Raw genomic sequence first — 24,383 nt, forward strand, 5'->3', positions numbered from 1 at the left:
CCGTCGTCGACAAAAAGCCTCGTCTTTGTCCTCTGATTGGCTATGTGTGGTTGATTATTTATTATTTACTGGATTTATTGATCGTCAAATTGATAAATACAAAACAACCCACTTTGCATTTAGAATTCGTCTGAAGTGGACGCTTCGGGATTCGGTGCATAGTCATCGTTATACTCAGTACAGTTATAACTGTACATTGTTTTTAATTCTGTAATTTTATTACACGTGTTTTTATATACAGTTGGTGGGGACACCAACTTCGGAAGTACAACCTGGCATATAGAGTCGTACTCTGCCATTTCAATTAAAGTCCAAAACAACCCACAAACTACACAATAGGCCAGTCCTGGTGGAGAGTGAAAGAACCACATAAATTGGCGCTTTTGTTTTGTTTAAGAGTTAGTGAAAAACCAGAGTAAAATGAAGTAACGGTAATTGTAAGAATCACTTCCGCATTTTGCATACAACAATGTTATAAACTAAATTGTTGATAGAAATCAGAAAAAAAACTGTGATTTGTGAATAAATGCTATGCTGTGATATAATAGCACTAAACGGATAATGACGAAATCGAAGAAAGAAATTTAATATACGTAGCCAGAAATAGAAATTTAACAAGGATAACCATGTGTAGGGCTTCGTTAGAAACAACACAGTGGCGGAAGTGAAGAACAAGACATCCTAGTGCTCTTTGTTTGATTGAAGCTATTGTGAAGTGCATAGTACTTAAGTTGATTTAGCTCAATACGGTTTGTTTGTGTAAATCCCTCTACAATGTTGAGAAATTCCAACATAGTACCTACTGTATATTATAGATGGCTTTATATACATACATATTTTAATATACTATGTTGCTTCTTATAGTGTTATGAGAGTGTTTCAGCACCTGTCAACGACCACAATAATCTCAACCAAACCACCCACCCTCTCAATGGTCATATGTCTCGATTTGGTGTCAGCCATTTGGGCCATGTTTTATTTGTGTGTTAGAGGAAATATCATAATTTAATTATACAGGACCCCACTCACTGTTCGGGAAATCAAAAAATACTTGTGTACATTTCCCTTTAATAGAAAACGTGTGTAAGCTGGCCATCTGTATCTTTATATTAAAATTATGTAGGGTGATGAGTAATTAATCATTGAATATAGTGTGTTGAATGTGCAAAATTTAGCAAGTTTCTTTGCATCATGTTATGGCCAAATAAAAAAAAGATCTGAACACTTTGGGGACTTAAGAATCAATTTGGGAGGCAAATTCTACAACAAAATTAATAGCACAAGTGCTTTGTATAGTGTAATTTTTGTCTGCTACCGAAGACCGACCCTTGGCAGCCGGTTGTACGTACCGGATTGACCCGATGGAATCCCTTATCTGTAAGAGCTGCCGCCTCGCTGTACAACACACTGCTACAATAACAACAACCGGCTCACAATATCGGTTTTGGCAGTTTGAGCGGCCAGCATGTGTTCATTTGTTTATAGCGCGCCATGGCCATGGCCAGCAGTATATTAAAGAGATCACACCTTAAAACTGTTGTTCACTTTGAAATCTCGTTTGTTATGGAACGATTCAGAGAGGTTCATGCTTTTTCGAACTAAGAAACGTGTATCAGCATGCATCATCTTGCAAAGCCATCAATTTATAGGGACACCAAACTCACTTTTGGTCAAGTCAACGTAGCGCAGTGGTTACCATGTCCGCCTTTGCCTTGGTTCGAGTCCTGGCAAGAACACCAGAAAAATTTTTCAGCGGGGGTTTTCCCTCCTAATGCTGGCGACGTTTGTGAGGTACTATGCCTTGTAAAAAAACTTCTCCACAAATAGATGTCGCACTGCGGCACGCCCGTTCAGACTCGGCTATAAAAAGGAAGCCCCTTATCGTTGAGCTAAAACTTGAATCGGACAGCACTAAAATGGGAGAAGTTTGCCTCTGTTCCTTAATGGAATGCTCAAATTTGCTATTTTGAAAACTGAGATTATGCTTGAAATATCTTTGAACGCATAGAGCTGTTGAGAGCGACCTTGCAGTCGGGGAAAAGATGGTAAGTCTCGATTTGTCTCATTTGGATCCTTAATATGAATTGCATGGAGTGAATATCTGGGTAACGGTGGGTTTACAAAGTCTAAGGCCACATCGATAGTTGATTCTGGCTAAATAATTAATTTTGTTCACTCGGTTCATTCTGCAATTCATCGAAAACAGCTGATTTGAAAGAATTGGCGAACAAATTGAATGGCAAAAGGTTAATGGTTTGTCTCACACCAAACGCATGAAAGTTTAGCGTATGCAATGTAAGAAAGTCTTATTCCTTGTTAGTTGTTCCATTATGTCTTGTTGTAACCACATTTTCATGTGGAGGTGGCGATCCTCGTCAAGCTTCTAGAGGTGAGCGAGTTCGATCCGGTCCAAAGGAACGATCGCCGCTGGATCTGTCTTGTTGTTGTAGCAGTATGTTGTGTTCTATCTCTCGGCTGCTTGATTTTATTCCATCCAGATCCAGGACGTCTGCGACTAAGATAGAGTGCGTCCAGACGGATCTGGGTCTGAGTCAGGTGGTTCTGGCTAGGCAGTTAAACAGATACGTGTTTCTTGTGGTCCCAGTTCACAATCAGAACACATCCTGCATGTTGACATCAACCCTTGCTCTGTAGTAGTAGAGGCGGCTGCATCTGATAGATCATAATTGAGCCAGAACTACACTGGTTTAACGGGGGAGGACAATTTCATCAGGTGCAATGAGAGGCAGTCGTTCTCCAAGGTTCTCATTCACGTGTTAGCAATTCATTACATCTGATACAGTGTCTGCATGAATGTTGTCTAGTTCTGTTTGATATGCCGATTGATCTAGAGGAGGTGATGGTTTAGATGGTCCCTGCGATAACAGCTCAGAATGTATTGCTTGGACAGCATGTAGTTAGATCTTTTTTAATGTATGGGTCACAGTATACTTATGTTCCAATCATTGGCTATTCATTCTTCCAACCAGATGGGACAGACAAGTTGATGCATATGGATCAGCGTATCGCCGGTCTTAAATTGCTTCGGAACTTGTTGCCTTGTTCTCCTTTAGCTAGGCCACATCTACCTCATTCTGACTAGGTTGTGATTGTAGCCACATTTGTATGTGGAAGTACCGATCCTCGTCAAGATCCCTAAGATAGCAAGCTCATTCCGGTGCATAAGAACGATCGCCTCTGGATCGCTTTGGCCATTGGTTATTTAAAGGCGCTAATTACTCGAATTGTCATATCGAGCATCACAGGCACTCAGTATTTAAGCAAAGGCTGGTGCCGCCAGGCCTCTTACTGAGACTATCCCCTAGCTATCGCTGATTATTCGATACTGCAATTGCATTAACTCCGTATACAAAACATTCCCAATAGCTTTTCGTTGAGCCCGGTAGCTCTCAGCTGAGCTTCTCCTGATGACGATGAACACCACATAAATCGGAGCTCAGAGTTCCAATCCATGTGGTGCTCATAGTCATCCTGTGCCGGGCTCATTCCATTTTCTGTCTTGTTGTTGTGACTAAAGCCACATTTGTATGTGGAGGTATCGATTCTCATTTAGTTTCAAAATTGAGCTAGCTCATTCTGGTCTATAGGACAGATCGTTGCGGGAATATTATGGCCATTTATTATTTAATGGTGCCAATTACAAGTCTTGTCATATCGTGTATCACAAGCACTCAGTATTTAAGAAAGAGCCGGTGCCGCCAGGGCTCTCATTGAGACTCTCCAACCGATATCACTGATTGCCGGCGATGTGCCGCGATGTGCCGCTATACCATAGAGAAAAGGAGTAATTTCTTCATAAAATTGGAGCAGTCGAGCGAAGTATATCGTAGTCGTCAGGTGGCTGTCATTTCGCGGCCATTTCCCATGAACATTTCATTAGGGAACAGCGGATACTTCTCTCATATCAATGAGTGCAGTCCAATTAAAGTTTAAGCTTAGTTATAAGGGGCCTCCTTTTTTAGGCCGAGTCCAAACGGCGTGCCGCATAGCGACTCCACTTGGTATAGAAGATTTAACATGGCAGAACACCTCACAAATTTTGTTGTTGTTGTAGCAGTGTGGTGTACATTGCCAAGTGGAAGCCAAGATTCAAGCACGGTTTATGTGGCAGCTATTTATATCAGGTTATGGACCCATTTGAATAACCATACTTAGCGCAGTTGTTGGAAGTCATGCCAAATTTCTGTCAAATCGGATAGTAATTGCGCCCTCCAGAAGCTTAAAAAACAAGACCCTAAATCAGTTTATATGGCAGCAATATCAGGTTATGGACCGATTTGAACCATACTTAGCGCAGTTGTTGGAAGTCAGTACACGTCACGTCAAATTTCTGTCAAATCGGGTAGTAATGGCGCCCTCTGGAGGCTCAAGAAGTCAAGATTCAAGCTCGGCTTATATGGCAGCTATATCAGGTTACGGACCGATTGGAACCATAATTAGTGCAGTTGTTGGAAGTCCTAATGAAACACGTTTTGCCAAATGTCAGCCAAAAAAGATAGGAATTGCGCTTTCTGGAGGCTCAAGAAGTCCAGATCCCAGAAAGGTTTATATAACAGCTTTATCTGGTTATGGACCGATTTGAACCATACTTAGAGCAGTAATTGGAAGTCATAGCGAAACACGTGATGCCAAATTTCAGGCAAATCGGATAGTAATTGCACCCTCTAGAGGCTCAAGAAGTCAAGATTCAAGAACGGTTTATATGGCAGCTATATCAGGATATGGACCGATTTGAACCATAATTAGAGCACTAATTGGAAGCCATAGCGAAACACGTGATGCCAAATTTCAGGCAAATCGGATAGTAATTGCACCCAAGAGATTCAAGATTGAACCATACTTAGCGCAGTAGTTGGAAATCATAACAAAACACCACATGCAAAGTTTCAGCCCAAAACAAATGAGAATTGGCATGGGGTCGAATGCCTTCGATAAATCCAGTGATCCCGTCCTATCACATGGCCTGGGATAATTGAAGCCACGGCAAATGTGTGCGGAGAGGGCTTGTAAAGCAGTTGCTGTGCTATGCAGTCTTCGAAATCCATGTTGATACTCGGCAAAGGGAAATTCTCCTACGAGGCTCGGGAGAGTAATGCCTCAAGAGTCTTTGCTACTGCTGAGAGAAGGAAGATCGGTTTATACGACTCCCCCAAACTCGGGTCCTTTCCAGGCTTCAGTAGCGGGATCACTCTGCCCATTTACCAGACATCGGGAACTATAAGAGTGCTTAAAGACAGGTTGAGGAAAGTAGTAAGATACTCAACTCCAGGTAAATCCAGATTGTTCAACATCAATGTAGAGATTCCGTCGTAGCCCAACGCTTTGCATAATTTGGCGCCACGGATGACATTCGTAACTTCACCCACAGTAAATTGTGATGGCTGTTCATAGGCTCGGCTTTCCGCCTTGCACTATAAATTGACGGTTGAACAACCTGGCGCATCTCTTCGGATCAGTCAAGGTTACGTCGCCAAAAGTGACTGACGTCCTGTCATCAGCCAAAACGAATAAGAAATGCGCCCTCTAGTGGCTCAAGGAGTCAAGATCCAAGATCGGTTTATATGGCAGCTATATCAAAACGTGGACCGATATGCCCCATTCACAATCCCAAATCCATCTACACTAATAAAGTATTTGTGCAAAATAAATAATAAAAATTGTGCAAGCGGCCAGCTTTACTCCTTCGAAAGTAAGCGTGCTTTCGACAGACAGGCGGACGGACATGGCTAGATCGACTTAAAATATCATGTCGATCAAGAATATAGGCACTTTTTGGGGTCTTAGACGAATATTTCAAGGAGTTGCAAACAGAATGACAAAAGTAGAATATCCCATCCTATGGTGGAGAATATAAAAAGGTTCCTAACTTTTTGAGTCATTTGAAGCTCAAGACATTCAACCGGCATATCGATTACCTAAACTCGGAAGACCATGTATTTTGGATAGATAAACGGACAGGATCTTTAATGGAGACAACTGTGGCGAAGATCTAGCATTAGCGAATCTTGACATGTGGTGCTTAAATTTTTCAATTGAACTAAAGAATCCTTAGCAGTTAATCCTTTTGTATATGTCATCCCTTGGTAACCGGCGTTTGGACTTTTAAAAACAACTAAAACAAGAGCCACCTGTTCATATCGAAGTTCTATTATTATTGCCCCTAGACTAGCTTATCTAAATGATAATAGATTTCAGTGGCTACTAGTTTGCAACTGACGACTAAAAGATAAGACGCTTAAATTTGCACAAATAAAGAACCTATAAACAGCAATAGCAGGTACTCTTTTTATGGGCTCATATGAATTAGTAGACTGCCGTTTGTGATATACGAGCGTCCAACTATACCATGTATTATCAATTCATTATTATAAACATTAGAGCGAGTGTATGTATGGCCACTGTAAAGAGTATTTTGCATTATCGCTTTATATATATATGTATAGCATATGTACCAATAAATACATATGTATATTCATTAAATGTACATATGTAGGCAATTTTACTACTCCACTATTGATGATCGCCCCAAAGCAGAATCAAGTGTTTTTTTGGTTTTGTGTTGTATTCGTTTCGTTTGTTTCTTTTTAATTCATTCATATCTTTTTATGCCTGCCCTGAACGTCTTTTTTCTGTTTGATTTTCAGTTTAACACATTTAGTAGACTGGTGGTTACGAAAGCGAGGGACAAATTTCACTGGCCGCTATGAAAAACGTCATACAAGAAGTTCAAAATAAATACTCATTTTTAGATAACCTTCTAACGAACTTCTGGAAATCATGGACAAAGTCGAATTCCACATTTAAGCTACAATTAAAGAATATCAAATGGAAAAATAAAAAGGCAGAGCCTGGTTGTGCATACAAACCAACAGAGGTAAGTGCACTCAGTCCATAACAACAGCAGATTACTGTAGTTTTGTTTTTTTTTTTTTGTTTTGTTTCTCTCGGTTACAGATAGAGAAGCTGGCAAATGTTATAACCCATGGTATTTGGATTATTCCCGCAGTGATATGTGCCAATAAATTATTTGAGCGTTCCAAAAATTCCAGCCAATATTTGGTTTCGTGGGTTTATGGTGGAGCCTTAACGCTGCTTTTTACAGTTTCAACATTTTTCCATTGCTCATGTTTTTGTGATAATCAGAAGTAAGTATGACTAAAAGGAGATCCCAAAAAATTAGGTTGTTTAACAGCAAAATATCTTCAAACACAAAGGACATCTTTTGGGGTTTAAAATGCTTTGGAGGAAATTTTGTTTGTGTTTGGTAAATGGTTAAATCGAGGCTCGTTTCGAAAGAGAAACAAACAAAAATTGTAAAATTAAATGAACTTAAAAATGAAAAAAAAAAATCGGTAAAGCACGGCCGGGATTCGAACCTGGACAAACGGAGCTACAGCGAGAGTCGTTGTCACTGTCTAGCGTTCGAAGCCATCAATACAACTTCCGAAAGATGCACAAAATCATTTGTATACCATGGGAGTAGTGTAATTGTGTAGACAAAAAATCTGTCAATACACATAAACACATGCATTGGGAAAATTACTGCTAATAAACAGGGTTGTCGAGCGTGGTTAATGTGGTATTTATATTATAAAAGCGTTTTCGCAATAAATTCGATACATGTACAACCTTAAAACCTTCACATCCAATATGGTAACAGCTAGAGCCTTTGCTGTTGTCTAGCGTTCGAAGCCATATACAAATTCCAACAGATGCACCGAATCGTGTGTATACCATGGCAGTAGTGTAATTGTGTAGACAAAAATTTTGCCATTACACAAAAACACATGCTTTGGGAAAAATACAGCTGACAGACAGGGTTGCCGAGCTTGGTTAATGTTGAATTTATATCATAGAGGCGTTTTCGCAATAAATTCGGTATAAGTACAACATACCAACGTAAGGCCTTTAAAGCCTTCACACCTAATATGGCAACAGCGAGAAACGTTGCCGTCCTCTAGCGTTCAAAGTCATCAATATAACTTCCAACACATGCACAGAATCATGTGTATACCGTGGCAATAGTGTAATTGTGTAGACAAAAATTTTGCCATTACGCAAAAACAAATGCTTTGGGAAAAGTACAGCTAACAGACAGGATTGCCGAGCTTGGTTAATGTTGAATTTATATCATAGAGGCGCTTTCGCAGTAGATTCGGTATAAGTACAACATACCTTCGTACGGCCCTTAAAGCCTTCACACCTAATATGGCAACAGCGAGAACCGTTGCCGTCCTCTAGCGTTCAAAGCCATCAATACAACTTCCAACACATGCACAGGATCATGTGTATACCGTGGCAATAGTGTAATTGTGTAGACAAAAATTTTGCCATTACACAAAAACAAATGCTTTGGGAAAAGTACAGCTAACAGACAGGGTTGCCGAGCTTGGTTAATGTTGAATTTATATCATAGAGGCGCTTTCGCAGTAGATTCGGTATAAGTACAACATACCTACGTACGGCCCTTAAAGCCTTCAAACGTAATATGGCAACAGCTAGAGCACTTGCCTTTGTCTAGCGTTCGAAGCCATAAAGACAACTTGCAACAGGTGCACAGAATCATGTGTATACCGTGGCAATAGTGTAATTGTGTAGACAAAAAATCTGTCATTACACAAAAATGCTTTGTGTAATGACAGCTAATAGAAAGAGTTGTCGAGCGTGCTTAAATACAACTTCCAACAGGTGCACAGAATCATGTGTATACTGCCATCAGTAGTGTAATTATGAAGACAAAAAATCTGCCAGAGAAGATTTGGTAAACATACTGGCGGGTACTATGGAAAGTACAAATCCGACAGTACCGCCTTACAGGATGTGCAATGGATGGGGATTGGCTGTAACGAGAAGCTTAGTTGCGATCTACCGGACGCGTCCACAGGTTGCGGATAGTGGAAAGCTCCATACGCAATAACTGTAATTGCAGTCGCGGACAATCAGTGGTGTCGAGCGCAGAGTCTCCGTGAGTGGCCGGGCAGCACCGGATCTCGCACAAATATTGAGTGCCTATGATGCTCAATATAAAAAGGCGAGTTATTGGCGCCTTAAAATAACTAATGGCCATCATGTTCCCGCTCCACTCGGTGCCTTGGACACCTATAGAATCTAGACGAGAAACTCCACATACAAATGTAGCTACAACAACAGGGTTTAAAGTTCTTAAGCCATACATTTTCTAATCATGATAGAAGACGAAGCGTCTCAAATTCCGAAATAAATCATAGTTGGATTGATTGACTAAGTCGAATTCTATTTATACCCTACATCACTACTGTGGTACAGGGTATAACTTAGTGAATTTGTTTGTAGCATCCAGAAGGAATGCATAGATAGACCCGTTGAGAATCAGAGATAGATTCGTCGATTCGATTTAGCTACAAGTCGCAATTTTAATCCGGTCGTCTTCAAATTTGGCACATAGATTTTTGTTCGCGTAGAGACGAAACCTATTGAAATTGGAAAAAATCGGTTCAGATTTGGATATAGCTCCCATATATATGATCGTCCGCTTTGCACTAATAATGCAATAAAATGGTCATTTGTTAATCGATTTTCTCGAAATTTGGTATGAGGGATTTTTTATACCTTCCGATATTACAGGTGAATATTATAGAAATCGGTTTAGATTTAGTTATAGCTCTCATAATATATATCGCCCGATTTTCACTCCTAGAGCCACTGCAAGCGCATTTATTGACCAATCTTCCCAAAATTTTGTACAACGCTTTTTTCGACGACTTCCACATGTCTATGGAGTTTGTTCGAAATCGGTTCAGATATAGCTCCCATATATATATTCGCTAGATTTTGGGAACTATTGCAATGAAGTGCCCACTTGTTAACCGATTTTCTCGAAATTTGGCAGGAAGGATTGCTTATGATTCTTACTATTACTTTTCACTTCTAGAGCCACTGCAAGAGCATTTATTGACTAATATTTCCAAAATTGTGCAAACCGCTTTCCTCGATAGTTTGGTAAAAATCCGTTCAGATTTAGATGTATCTCCCATATAAATGTTCGCAGATTTTTTATAAATTCGGATGTTGGGAGGCTTAGAATACACACTGTTTAAAATGTTGGCAAAATCGGGTAATTAATGCAGCTTTTATGGGCTCAGACCCTTAACCGCAGATTGGTCTACATGGCAGCTATATCTGAGTATAGTCCGATCTGAAATAATTTTAAGTCGGAGGTTTATAACTACTCACTGTTTGAAATTCCAGCGAAATCGGGTACTAAATAAAGCTTTTATGGGCTTCAGACCCTTTTTCGGCAGGTCGGTCTATATGGCAGCTATATCTAAATATAGTCTCATATGAACCATATAAAATTGGGATGTCGGAGGGCTCAAAGCAACTCACTGTTTCAAATTTAAGCGAAATGGGGTGATAAATAAAGCTTTTATGGGCTTCAGACCCTTAACCGGGATATAGGTCTAAATGGCAGCAATACGATCTGAACCGTATTTGGGTCGGATGTCGGCAGGTTGAAAATAACTCACTGTTTGAAATTTTAGCGAAATCGGATAATAAATAAAGTTTCTATGGGCTTCAGACCCTTAACCGGGATATCGGTCTAAATGGCAGCTATGTCTAAATATAGTTCGATCTGAACCATATTTGGGTGGGATGTCGGCAGGTTGAAAATAACTCACTGTTTGAAATTTTAGCGAAATCGGATCGGAATAAATAAAGCTTTATGGGGGATATATGTATCTAAATATAGTCCAATCTGAACCATATTTGTATCAGATGTCGGGAGGATTAAAACAACTCTGTTTCTAATTTCAACAAAATCGGATAAAAAATAAAGCATTTATGGGCTTCAAACACTTTATCGCCAGATCGGTCTATATAGCAACTATATCCAAATATGGTACGATTTGGCCCGTTCAAGAACTTAATAAGCGTGCAACAAATTTTGCCAAATATCAGCTCAATATCTCAATTTTTGAAGGCTGTAGAGTGGAAAGACACGAAAGGACACACGATCGTCTTAAAATTTTACGGCGATCGGAAATATATATACTTTGTAGGGTCAGAAATTGATATTTCGATGTGTTGCAAACGGAATGACTAAATGAACATACCCCCTATCCTATGGTGGTGGGTATAAAAAACACTTCCCTCCCCAAAACACACCTGATATGACTTCCAATGTTCATGCCAACACTGCTAAATTTCCCATGAACATTCCATTAAGGAACAGAGGATACTTCTCTCATACCAATGAGTGCAGTCCGATTAAAGTTTAAGCTCAATGATAAGGATAAAAGACTAACTACCACTGAAAATTCTTCTGATGTTCACGCCGGCATGTGAATCCAGGCTTTCGGCGTCATAGTCGGTCATGCTAACCTCTGCGCCACAATGGCCTCCAATATTTATGCCATAGTAGTCAGCAATTTGCGAACCCGATTTTAGGCTTCGAGCCGGTCAAACTTCACATCTATCAAAAGTTTTGGTAAAACTTCTTTTGCATTTAAACCTTAATTTTACGCTTGACATCGAAATGAATGGCAACAAGTGATCTAACATATACTCATGTATATATTAGCGGATTTTTTAATCACATTGAATTATTAATATCCCAATCTCAAAATCAACTTTAAATCTTATCACAATAAAGTACGAAGAAGATAAGGTTAGCACTTTAATACTCTTTGCGTTGTCATCGAATGCATTGCATTTCCTTTAAATAATTTCTAAAACAGTTGTTGAAATCAAAATAAGTAGGGTCTGCGCTTTGTTCTCCTTTCTGTTGCTGTTGAAAACAACTTGAGATTATCATGACATTCTCAAGTGGCAATATGTTATAATTAAACATCATAAGAATTAGAAAACTGTATTCACGTGTTATTAGCATGTTTGTATACAAGGTCAAAGGCACGGTAAAAGCGGGACAAAGCCCAGAATAATCCCTAACAAGTTAAAGCTTGTAAAGTGCCTGGACCGAATGTTAAATACCCTCCACCATGGATCGTATTTAGCAAGTTCTTGGGCACACATAGGCAGAAACTAAAAACTTATCGATATAAGATAAGTATTACATCCTTCAGATTCTCAAGAAAGGGCCACTGTAACGCGGAGATCAAATGCTGGCAGAAGCATCAAACAATTTCTCAGTGGTGTTTATAACCCCTATTTTTCTGCAGGCGAAATTTATGAGGCATCCAGCCATAGAAAAGTTCCCAGCTAAGTGGTTTAGGCAGGCGGCACACAAAAAAGAGACACCTTATCATTCAGTTGATATGTGGAATCTGTAAATTCTCAAGAAACCGTTAATAAATTGTTGTAAAACTCCACCCATTCCTGTATCCGATGCATCAATCCACAAAGATGTTGGATGAACAAGTAGAGCTGCATCAGCTAATGAGTTCTTGCATTCCTTGAAAGCTTCAAGTAAGTCCTCTGTCCATTGGATCTTTGCGTTCGTTCCCTTTTTATTTCCAGAACAGATTGCATGAAGTTTTGACTGTTGATGTGCTGCATTAGGAATAAATCGTCTATAAAAATTTATCATTCCTACAAACCTTCGCAGCTCTTTTTCAGTTTCTGGCAACTTGTAACCTTTGATTGCTTCTACGCGGGATGGCAGAGGTTTGATACCATCTGAATTGACTACATATCCTAAAAATTCGACTTCTGCAACTCCTAGCACCGACTTGGAGTAATTAATAGTAACGCCAAACTCTCGAAATCTTGAAAATAATTTCCTGAGATGTTCCAAGTGCTCCTCTTTGTTGTTTGACGCAATGAGGATATCATCTATATAGGCGTAACAGAAATCCAAACCTTGTATGACCTCGTGTATGAAACGCTGAAAAGACTGAGCTGCATTACAAAGTCCAAAGCTCATTCGGGGAAACTCAAATAACACAAATGGAGTTATAATTGCAGTCTTAGCAATGTCAGATTCTTCAACTGGTATTTGATGATATGCTTTAACAAGGTCCACTTTACTAAATATTTGCTTACCGCTCAACATGTGTCCAAAATCGTGTATGTGAGGAACAGGATAGCGATCGGGAGTGGTAACAGCATTTAAACGGCGGTAGTCGCCACATGGACGCCACTCTCCATTTGACTTCGGGACTAAATGCAACGGACTTGCCCAGGAACTTTTCGAAGGACGACATATACCTTGTTGCAGCATCAAATCAAACTCACGCTTTACAATTTTGAGCTTCTCAGGGGACAATCTTCGAGCTTTTGCATGAACCGGTGGACCTTCTGTGTGGATAACATGCTTCACAGAATGCTTTGCTTGTAAAATACGATTGTCACTTTGCGTCAGTTCAGGAAATTGTAGAAAAAGTCTACAAAATTCTGAGTTTTTTGAAATTGATTTTACAGAATTTAAAGATCCAGAAAATAACGTTGCTTTACTTTCTGATCTGGACCTATTATCTATCAGACGATTGTTCTTAACATCAACCAATAATCCAAAATGGCTAAGAAAATCAGCGCCAATTATTGGTCTGTTAACACTGGCAACGATAAAACTCCAGATAAATTTTCGGTTGAGGCCAAGGCTTAAGGTAAGAGTTTTTATACCAAATGTTTTAATAGGGGACTCATTAGCTGCTATTAATTCAAGACTTGATGGGTTTTGGCGTTTTTCAGTTGAGGTAGCCGGGAACACAGATACATCAGCACCAGTATCGATGAGAAACTCATATTTTAGGTTTGTATCACGAACAAAAAGGCGACATATCTGTTGGCAGTCGTCATCCGTCAGCGATGATGAGGAGCCTTTTAGTTTTCCGGCGAAAAATTTGGCACAAATGAGCAGGGCTGGACACATTTGTTAGCACGATCACCAAACTTATAATGATACCAACAAAAAGGTTTATCACGTGACTTACTCTGTGACCTGCCTCTTGTTTTTGAACGGCTTCTTGATTGATTTGCGAGTGCCTCGATTTTCTCGATTATTTCTTCAATTTTGGCTTTTAAATCCTGAATTTGTGTAGACTCTGTCGGTTTTCTTGAGGATATAGCACTAAGATCCCATGTGAAATCTTATCGGCCATAGCCGCCAAATTGCTTAAAGATTCACTGCTTACCGATAAAATTGCTTGAGTTTGCTTCGGAAGTCGTTGCATCCAGAGAGTTTTTAAAAGTTCATCCGAAACCTCACCAGAGGCTAAACAGATCATCTCACGGAGTAATGTTGATGGTTTTTTATCGCCAAGCTCCATTTCACGCAACAAACGCTTCAACCGCTTCTCCTCCGAATCCATGAAACGCTCTTGGAGACTCTTCTTTAGCGTTTCATACATATTTGTTTCTGGTGGATTGAGAATAAGGTTGCTTACCTCCGAAAGAACGCATGCGTCTATGGAACCAACAATTGTATGAAATTTGGTTGAATCGGATGTTATTCCAGATGTTATAAATTGGCTTTCGACCTGTTTGAACCATAATGCTGGATTGTTGCGCCAGAATGGTGGAATTTTCACTGAAACTCTTGAATCCTCCACTGGGTCTGTTGGTAGCGGGTCATCCATTATAGAGTTTGACGAAATATTACCATGAGCCAATGGTGAATTCATTCCAGGAATGATTTCTTCAAAATGACTATCTAGGGTTCTGCAGGTGTTTCCGGTTGGCGAATGAAACATTGTCTTATGTGCTTTAACGTGTAGTCGGGGTCACCAATTGACGTGGTTAAGGATGCAAAACGAAATAAAACGCAAACAATTAACAAATTTATGAATATTTTTAATTTTGCTTCCTGACACGTCACTTATATTTTTTCGAATGAATCAAATTTTTTTGTACAATGAAAAGAAAATGACAATCCAATGCCTACTCAATTTAACATATTTTTTAAAACTCAAAAGTGTTATATAAACTAACAAGGAAAATGAAAACTTAACCTACTTTGTTAAAAAAATAAATAATTTAAACGATTGAGAATGATAAATGTGGATACATCACAAACCTCTTATTAATGCTGGTGACATTGGTGTGATAATTCCCTGATCATATCATCTACACTAAATGCTGCAGAAACAGCAGTCATTAACATGAGATGAGTATCCTTTATGGTATTTTTTGAGAAATATTTCATTTTTTCTATGAACCCAGAACGGCAAGTGGTTTAGTTTAGATTAGGAATGCCGTCCGGAAACTTAAGGATACTGTGTTGTTGTTGTTGTAAACACATTTTCATGTGGAGGTGGCGATCCTCGTTAAGCTCCTGCAGGTGAGCAAACTCGTTCCGGTTATTTAAAGGCGCCAATAACTCGCCTTGTCATATGGAGCACCATAGCACTCAGCACCATAGGTACTGTGCAAGAGCCGGTGCCACCAGACCTCTGATTGAGACTCTCCACTCGATACCGTTGATTGTCCGCAGCTGCAATTGCAGCAATTCCGTATGGAACATACCACTATTCGCAACCTGTGGACGTACCCGGTAGCTCGCAGCAAAGCTTCGCGTGATAACCATGAACGCCGCACAGATCGGAGCTCGAAGTTCCAGCCTGTGCGGTGCTCATTGTTAGACCGTGCCGGGATACCCATATTGCATATGGCGTACCACCTTAAGCTCGGAAAATATTTTGTTTAACGCCTTTGAAGTCTAGTGGAAGATAGCTCCAAAAGAAAGTTTTCGTTTTACAACTTCTGAAGAATTGGACCAAGTTAGGCCAAGATGAACAGTCATTCGCCTCTACTATCGGTTCTGTGCACCGAAATGACCCAGCTGCTGCAAAAAACCTGATCAAGTTTTGCAATCCATACACGTAAGAGTGTTGTACACTGAGGCGGCAGCCCTTGTCGATGAATTGCTCCATCGGGTCAATCCGATACGTACAACCGGCTGCCATGGGATTCACGTAAACGTCAATGGACCTTGTGGCATGCATCCATGATACCATCCGTGCTCTCGTTTCCTCTCAGGTTTCATGGCTCGTATAACCAGCAGAATGTGGTAATGCCACCTATAATCCCGTGGGTAGCAAAAATTGGCTTTATTTTTTGACACCTTCACTAATTTTTTTCCGAGAATAACGAATTTGAAGTGCTTTTAGGACAGAGGCCAATAGACCACCTAAGGTCAAACACCCCAAAAAATGCAGTGTCTCAGCCTATAAAATTCGTTGTATTCCATCTTTCGTCTGCTTGATTCTGCTGAATATCCAGATGCAGAAACTCTGCGACTAAGGTGGGGTGCGTCTAGAGGGATCTGGCTCTGGATAGAGTAGATTTGGCTAAGCAGTTAAACAGGTAACATTAGTCGTGTGGTCTCAGGTCAGCCTTAAAGGCCACACCGGATACAAGATACAAGTGGGAGATGTATGTGAATCTGGGCCGATTATTATGAAACTTATGGTAACTATAGCTATCATAGCTCATATCGGATGAAAGATATATATGGAAGCTATATCTAAATCTGAACCGATTTAGTTCAAAGTCAATAGCATGTGTGTTTGAACCAAAAAACTGAATTGTGCTACAACAAGTTCGACCTGCACCTTGATGACAAGAATAGATGGACGGACATACCTAAATCGGATCAGGAAGTAATTCTAAGCCGATCGGAATATTTAAAATGGACCTAGGTTTTCTCTTTTTTAGCGTTGCAAACAAATGCACAAGCTTAGAATCCCTTGCACCACAATGGTGGTGCATGGCATACAGTACAATTTTTACATACAATTATGGTTTTACATATTTGTTGACCATTTATCGCTGTGCTCATTAGTAATCGCCAAGAAATGTTTACATTTTCCGGCACAAATGAGTTCAGAACAAGTAATAAAGGGTGATTTTTTTGAGGTTAGGATTTTCATGCATTAGTATTTCACAGATCACGTGGGATTTCAGACATGGTGTCAAAGAGAAAGATGCTCAGTATGCTTTGACATTTCATCATGAATAGACTTACTAACGAGCAACGCTTGCAAATCATTGAATTTTATTACCAAAATCAGTGTTCGGTTCGAAATGTGTTCATTCACCGTAACGTTGCGTCCAACAGCATCTTTGAAAAAATACGGTCCAATGATTCCACCAGCGTACAAACCACACCAAACAGTGCATTTTTCGGGATGCATGGGCAGTTCTTGAACGGCTTCTGGTTGCTCTTCACTCCAAATGCGGCAATTTTGCTTATTTACGTAGCCATTCAACCAGAAATGAGCCTCATCGCTGAACGGTGAATGAACACATTTCGAACCGAACACTGATTTTGGTAATAAAATTCAATGATTTGCAAGCGTTGCTCGTTAGTAAGTCTATTCATGATGAAATGTCAAAGCATACTGAGCATCTTTCTCTTTGACACCATGTCTGAAATCCCACGTGATCTGTCAAATACTAATGCATGAAAATCCTAACCTCAAAAAAATCACCCTTTAAAACAAAATCCGATAGCTACACAATTTTAACTTTTATAGAAAAATAACTCGGTTTTAGTACTATCTGACAATTTTGCAAAAATTTATTTACAAACTGATTTTAAAAAAAATTGTTTTAATTCATGCTTAAAATAATCACCATGTTAAGCCCAGGGGCACATAATGCCCTTACTGTTTTTTTTTTCTTTTTAATTGAAATCTCATTTGCTTTTTGTAACGGGATGCATTTTTTTCATTCACATCAATCACACACACACACACACACATGGCATTGCTTTATCCACTACTAGCCACAATGTCCGCATTACACAGTTTTGATTCAGTAATAAACTGAACTTTGAACAGAATGTAGTTGAAAATTAATTGCATGGTATGTGATTAAGAAAATTATCATCATATGGAGAAAGTTTTGCCTACGGTCAGAGAAATTAGAACTGTTATTACAATTACAGTGGAAGATTGCGGAAATTTATGCAATGTGATGTTAATTAATTCTTACACAGAGAAAAATTTAATGAAATTTTTTTCAATTTGTTCCCTTAAATATTTTATTGATAATTAATATGAATTTAATTAAAAAGTAATCCATTCAATCGTTTTTTTCAATTAAAAAATTATTGAATTTTATAATTAAATCCGGCTTGGTTTTCATTTACAAAAAGTGCAAAAGCAAATTTTGCCTTTTTCAAATAAAAAAAAGGAAAAATTAGCCTGTTTGCGCTCTTTTATTTTGATCTCTTAAATCGTTTCGTGATTTTTCGTGCATAGACCAGCTCAAGATCATTTAAATTCAATGCTTTCTGTTCAAAGAATACGAGTAGCAAAGAACTTATTAAAGTTAAGCAAGTGTATGCTGTTGTCAAAACACTTTGACTGGCATCGTGGATCGAGATTTCTGATACGCCATGTGTATTCATCAACACCTTTGTCAAATTGCTTAAGGTGCTCCACATACCCAACGACTATTGAGTACGGTGTAGAGCACTCTTTTGTCAAACAGGTCTCTCCCAAGCGCAGTAAGAGAGGAGAAAGGCTTACTCTCCACTATTCCGATACAAATATTTAGAACAACAAACACATCTACTTTGCTAAACTCTTTTTGTTGTGCCCCTGAACATTCTTTGTATGTCACTGCAAGTGTTTTTATGCTGAGGCCACATTGACCTACGGACCGGTTCTTTTGGTTTGTCTGTTTGCGCTCTTTTATTTTGATCTTTATAATCCTTTTTGTGATTTTTCGAGCACATTCCAGCTGGCAAACCCTTCCATAATTCATTAGCCAAACGTTGGATTTTTTATAAAAAGCCTTCAAAATTAAGATAAAATAACAAAAAAGTACACCATCCGTCGATATTTCCACTATAGTAGAATTGACAAAAGGACTTGATAGGTCGAGTACTGAAATATTAAGCAATTTTGACTTCTTGCGCATCTAGAATCCACAATTTTCGCCCACTGAACTACCAATTTGATTTCTCAGCCCAAAAAAAAATTATTAGCCAATTACATTGAAATTTTGTAAGTGAATCGAACCAAACACTATGGAGCAGTTTCTGGGCCATGGTCTTTGGTGGGGACTATTCAAACTTTAAGCGCACTTTACCGGTCAAAAGGGTAAAGCCTAAAAAGGTCTTAAAATTCTCTTACCAAACATTTTTTATACGCTTTGGATAAAACCTTGATCGTAGACAGATACACTAATCTCTCAAACACGGCTCGGGTTTAGCTGGTTGGCTGTGCAAATTGAAAAAATTCATATTTTATAATATACCAGCTGAACCTGGCCGACTCGGCTGCGCCTTCTTTTGCTTTATATGGAACAAAACTATCCTTTACAAATTTATTATACTCCACTCTTAAATGACTTTATTTGATATTCCCATTGGAATTTTGGGAGTTGAAGGCCCCCAGGGTGATGGTTGGTGGGTTTATGGAGTGGTATGGACCCCCAGTGTGGACTCCCGAAAGTGGGTATGCATTTCATGCTCTACTCCCAAATACTTCTCATTTGAGACCCATATTGCCATGATCGCTACATATGTACATCCAATTTAGGGGTGTTTTCGGGGGTGAGGTAGTCGCCTAGACATTTAGCCCTGAACAAAATATAAGTATCGTGCTCTACTTTCAAATACCATTTATTTAAACCAATGGTAATAGGTTTAAAGGGTTTTTATGGGATCAAAAGGGATTCCCCGAACACTTGGCCCCATAAATGGTAATCAAATTCGTTTTCAAATCTCAAATACCCTTCATTTGAGTCACACATTGTCATTGTACTCTTTCGAGTATGTTTTGGGGAATAGGCGTAGACAAATTGTTCCCAACAGTGTGTATCAATTTCGTGCTCCACTTCCCAATACCATTAATTTGACATGGTTGATAAATATGTACGATATAGGTGTGTTTTGGGAAGTGGGGTGGTCCCCCAAACTCTTTGCCCTGAAAATATATCAGCATCGTACTCTATTCGCGTGTATCTTTACATCATTTATTTGAACCCCATATTACCATTGGCTTTAAAATTGGGTATCAAATTTGTTTTCTAATCTCAAATACCTTTCTTTTAAACCCTTCATTGCAAAAGTCAGCAAATATGTGCTGTTTAGGGTATGGGCCCTAAAAACAATCAATGTCGAACTCCACTCTCTTTAAGACCCAAATTGTCATGGTGAGCAGATACGTCCTATTTGGGGGTTGTTACGCTGGGTGGGTCGTCCCCTAGACATTTTGTCCGGAATGTTGATAGAAACGCGTTTACCAAATGATTCCTGATCAAATTTGCAATCCAGGGTTGCCATTGAATTTTCGAAATTCGAAAATTGGAAAAAGTTACAGCACTTTTGAGCACACTTGAATTTTTCGAATTTTACTACAAGAAAATTGCGATTTTCAGTTTGTTTTTCGAAGAATAACTTTGGGGACTGTGTCTAATAGTACTTTTAAGCCATGAACTGCAACTCTTCGTGTTTAACTCAAAAATTTTTGGGGCTTCGAAACTCGAAAATTTTCAAAGGCTAACCCCTTGCTCGAAAAATGCAAAAAAAATATCAAAATGAAAATTTTTGAGAATCGCATTTACCAAATGATTCCTGACCAAATTTGAAATCCAGTGTTGCCATCGAATTTTCGAAATTCGAAAATTGAAAAAAATGTTAGAGCACTTTCGAGCATACTTGAATTTTTCGAATTTACTACAAGCAAATTGCGATTTTCTGCTTGTTTTTCGAAGAATAACTTTGGGGACTGTGTCTAATAGTACTTTTAAGCCATGAACTGCAACTCTGCGTCCTTATTCGTTGTCTACTACCAAATACCTTTCATTTGAGCCCCATATTACCATAGTCTGCGAACGTGTCCGGTTTAGGGTGTGGTGAGTCCATTCAGTGCCTTGGCCCTGAAAATATATATCAGATTCGTGTTCTACTCTAAAATACCTCTTATTTGAGCCCCATATTTCAATGGTCAGCAAATACGACCATTTTAAGTGGTATTATGGGCGTGGGGTGGCGCCATAGACACCTTTATCGAATATTGATATCAGATTCCTGCTTTACTCCCAAAGACCTTTGATTTGAGTCCCATATTTCTATGGTCGTAAATTTGTCTTTTTGGGAGGTATTTTTTGAGACGGGCGGCAACCCAAACACTTGGTCCCATATTTGGATATCGCATTCGCATACTCAAATACCTTTTTTAGGCCTCTTTTTGTTATGGTAAGTAAATAAGTCCTGTTTGGGAGGGATTTTGGGAAAGGGGTGGAACCCAGAAACTTGGTGGCCCCATTTGGATGTCAGATTCGTATTCTTCTCGCAAATACCTTACATTTGAGTCACATTTTGACATAGATGGTAAATATGTCCGTGTTGGTGGGTGGTCCCCAAACTCTTCGTTCAAAAATTGGATATCAGACATGTTTTCTAATCTTAAATACCTTTCATTTGAGTCCCATATTGTTGTGATTGGTCTATATGTATGTGTTTGGTAGGGGTGGGACGTCCCCCCTAGGTACCCCAACCGAAATTTGAATAGCAAATTTTTGTTTTTAGGTTACCATAAGAGATTAAACAAAAATTCGCTTAAATCGCACCATCCATCGCCGAGATCTGGCATTTCTGAAATACAGGGTGAGGGGGAGGGTCCACAAACATAATTTTAATCAATATTACAACTTTTAATAAGTAACGAAAAATTCAAATTCGCCTTTATTCCCATATGCATATTAACTCCTTGGGTCAAGACCTCCCCCACACACACTCTCTCAGTCATTGGAAATTTATCAGCCATATTGTTTCTCTTATTTTTAGTGGCATCAAAAATGTTCTACATCGCTGTGATCGTGCTATGATATACATATTCATTGCTGCTTCATATTTCCCGTGGCTACAATTAGATAACCTTGATCATTCCAATGTCTTGGTATGTTTGGAATGGTTAATTTGGTTACTGGCAGCAATTGGTATCACATATCAACAGGTATTTGTTTTGTGGAGTATTAAAATATAAAAAAAGAAGAAAAAAGAAAAGAAAAGAAACAATTGATTGATTGTCTTGTTGTGTGGCTGGTAAAATGAAACTATTCCTTTTTTACAGATATTTCATGAACGATTTAAATGTTTGGAAACTTGTTTTTACATACTAATGGGATTAGGCCCGGCCTTAGCTGTTTACGGGACGGGTCATGAATTTCCTGGTATGACTGAACTTAAATTGGGTGGATTTTTCTATATTGTAGGAATATGTTTCTTTAAATCAGACGGTCTGATACCAATGGCTCACGCCATATGGCATTTGTTTGTGGTCATAGCTGCCGGATTTCACTATTATGCCATTCTAGTTAACCTATATCCCCCCGAAGAGACCAATTCCAATGTTTAACAAAAACCCAAAAGTGTGAAGGTGGTGGTGAGAGTTAGTTACTTAATTTATTCAATTCTTTTTAGTTTTTTTTCGCATTCTTCATATTGATTTTTGAGTTTTCACTTCACAAAGCGCGCGCCCCTCCCATCCCATCGTTTCCATTAGTCAATTTCTCAATGATGTTCATTTACTCGTTACTTTGTTTTCTTTGGAACCATTGATTTCATTTTGTAATACCGAATTTATTTTGTTACAACTATTTTAGTTAAGTTTTTTTTTTTTTTTTGATTTTTTTTTGGTTATTCTATCGAATATTTTAGAAATCATTGCATTGCATCTTCAAATTCAAAGCTTCCGAGCAATTTATTTCTATTTTAATTATAAAATATATACGTTTATAAGCCAATGTACACGTACATAATGAACAATGACAGCCTGAAAGAGACATATTGAAGACTCCATACATTTGTATTCTCTCCATACTATAAAAATAATTTTTTTTAATTGTCGACTTGGAGGAGTTTGAATAGAATTATTTTGAAAAAAAAAAAAAAAAAACATAAACGTCTTCCTTGGGGGACCGATCAAACAAACGTGCGACCGACCGACGAACAAACCTTATGTGTGTAACAAGATTTTCTCCCTTATACTATTTACCGCAAGGAATGTTTACATATGTATGGCACCATCATGTTAACCGCCATACATGTATACACGCATACCAACACACGTATGCATATAAATGTGCACATTATTTTTGTAAAATGTAATCGAGAGAGTGTTTACCCAGTGTAAAGTGTGATTTTTTCAAATATTTTTGCCTCCAAAGTATAACCACCAATTTTCCAAAACCAAATTATATATACCTAAATAAATGAAAATGAATAAAAAATAACTTACTAGTGTTCAATAGTAAATGGAAATAATGTTTTTTATAGGTTAGCATCCAAGACATTAGTAAAAAAATTGTAATTATTATTATTCTTATATATATATATATAATGATAAACATATGTATATGTATGTACGTATTTAAGCTATAAAAACAAAACAATGTTCAAAATAAAATAAATTGCAATGAAGTTAATCGATATATGTGTGGGAGTGTTGTTTTTTCCTCTATTTTTGAGAATTTATTTTGGGATTTTCTTAAAAAAAAAAACATTAAGAAACAAGCAAGAGCGTTCTAAGCTCGGCCGGACCGAATCTTATATACTCTCCACCAAGGATCGCATTTGTCGAGTTCATTGCCCGGTATCTCTTTTTTAGGCAAGCAATGAATAATGGACAAGAATTGTTATGCTATTGCAGCTATATCAAGTTTTAGTACGATTCAGACCATAAATGAATTGAGTGATGAAGACCATAGTAGAAGTAATAGTGTAAAATTTCAGCTAAATCGTATAAGAATTGTTGTTCTTGTTGTAGCCACATGTCTATAAGTGGAGGTGGCGATCCTCATCTAGCTCCTATAGGTGAGCAAGGTCGTTCCGGTCCGGTACGGACTGATGGCCGCGAGAACATAATGGCCATTGGTTATTTAAAGGCGCCAACAACTCGCCTTGTCATACCGAGCATCATAGACTCGCAGTATTTATGCAAGATCCGGCGCCACCCGGCCAGACACTGAGACTCTCCGCTGATTGTCCGCGACTGCAATTGCAACTACTCCATATGGAGCATTCCACTATCCGCGAGCTGTGGACGTGACCGGAAGCTCTCAGCTAAGCTTCTTGTGATAACAACGAACACAACACAGTTAGGAGCTTAAAGTTCCATAGTTATCCCGTGCCGAAATACTCTATAGAGACTCAAGAAGTAATATCGGGAGATCGGTTTATATGGGAGGTGTATCAGGCTATGGATGGATGCAGACCATATTTGATACGTATGTTAAATGTAATGGGAGAACCTGTTTTTGCTAAAAAAATGCAAAAAAAATAAAATGTGAAATTTCACGTAATTTTGTTTATTGTTCGAATCGTTTTCGAATTTCGAACTGCAGAATGCTGGAAAATGATCGAAATTCGAAAAAATGAAGGAGTTACAGCGTTTTTAACCTTGAATTTTTACGCCAAAATAGATTTGATTTTTGCGATGTTGTTCATAGAAAACTTTACACTATTC

General features: G+C 38.6%; 1 protein-coding gene across 3 annotated transcripts; it reads left to right on the forward strand.

The window, feature by feature from the left end:
• The first annotated feature begins 313 nt into the window (after window positions 1-313).
• LOC106084544 (monocyte to macrophage differentiation factor) lies at window positions 314-23,137 on the forward strand. 3 transcript variants are annotated; one of them, XM_013248296.2, is made up of 5 exons: window positions 314-437; window positions 6,666-6,895; window positions 6,976-7,166; window positions 21,704-21,872; window positions 21,990-23,137. In XM_013248296.2, the coding sequence occupies exons 2-5, from the start codon at window positions 6,725-6,727 to the stop codon at window positions 22,272-22,274; spliced, it is 816 nt and encodes a 271-aa protein (XP_013103750.2). In that variant the 5' UTR covers window positions 314-437; window positions 6,666-6,724; the 3' UTR covers window positions 22,275-23,137. The 3 variants fall into 3 exon arrangements, with proteins under 3 accessions (XP_013103750.2, XP_013103751.2, XP_013103752.2); XM_013248297.2 differs by having other exon boundaries at window positions 314-431; XM_013248298.2 differs by lacking the exon at window positions 314-437 and adding an exon at window positions 1,052-2,045.
• Window positions 23,138-24,383: the final 1,246 nt, after the last annotated feature.

This window comes from Stomoxys calcitrans, chromosome 4 (assembly GCF_963082655.1).
Source record: "Stomoxys calcitrans chromosome 4, idStoCalc2.1, whole genome shotgun sequence".
In the NCBI taxonomy this organism is placed as follows: domain Eukaryota; kingdom Metazoa; phylum Arthropoda; class Insecta; order Diptera; family Muscidae; genus Stomoxys; species Stomoxys calcitrans.

Coding starts and splice junctions, on each gene's coding strand:
- LOC106084544 (XM_013248296.2), top strand. CDS start 6,725: ATGAAAAACGTCATACAAGAAGTTCAAAATAAATACTCATTTTTAGAT. Junction 7,167..21,703: donor TGTTTTTGTGATAATCAGAA/GTAAGTATGACT, acceptor TCTTATTTTTAG/TGGCATCAAAAATGTTCTAC. Junction 21,873..21,989: donor TTGGTATCACATATCAACAG/GTATTTGTTTTG, acceptor CCTTTTTTACAG/ATATTTCATGAACGATTTAA.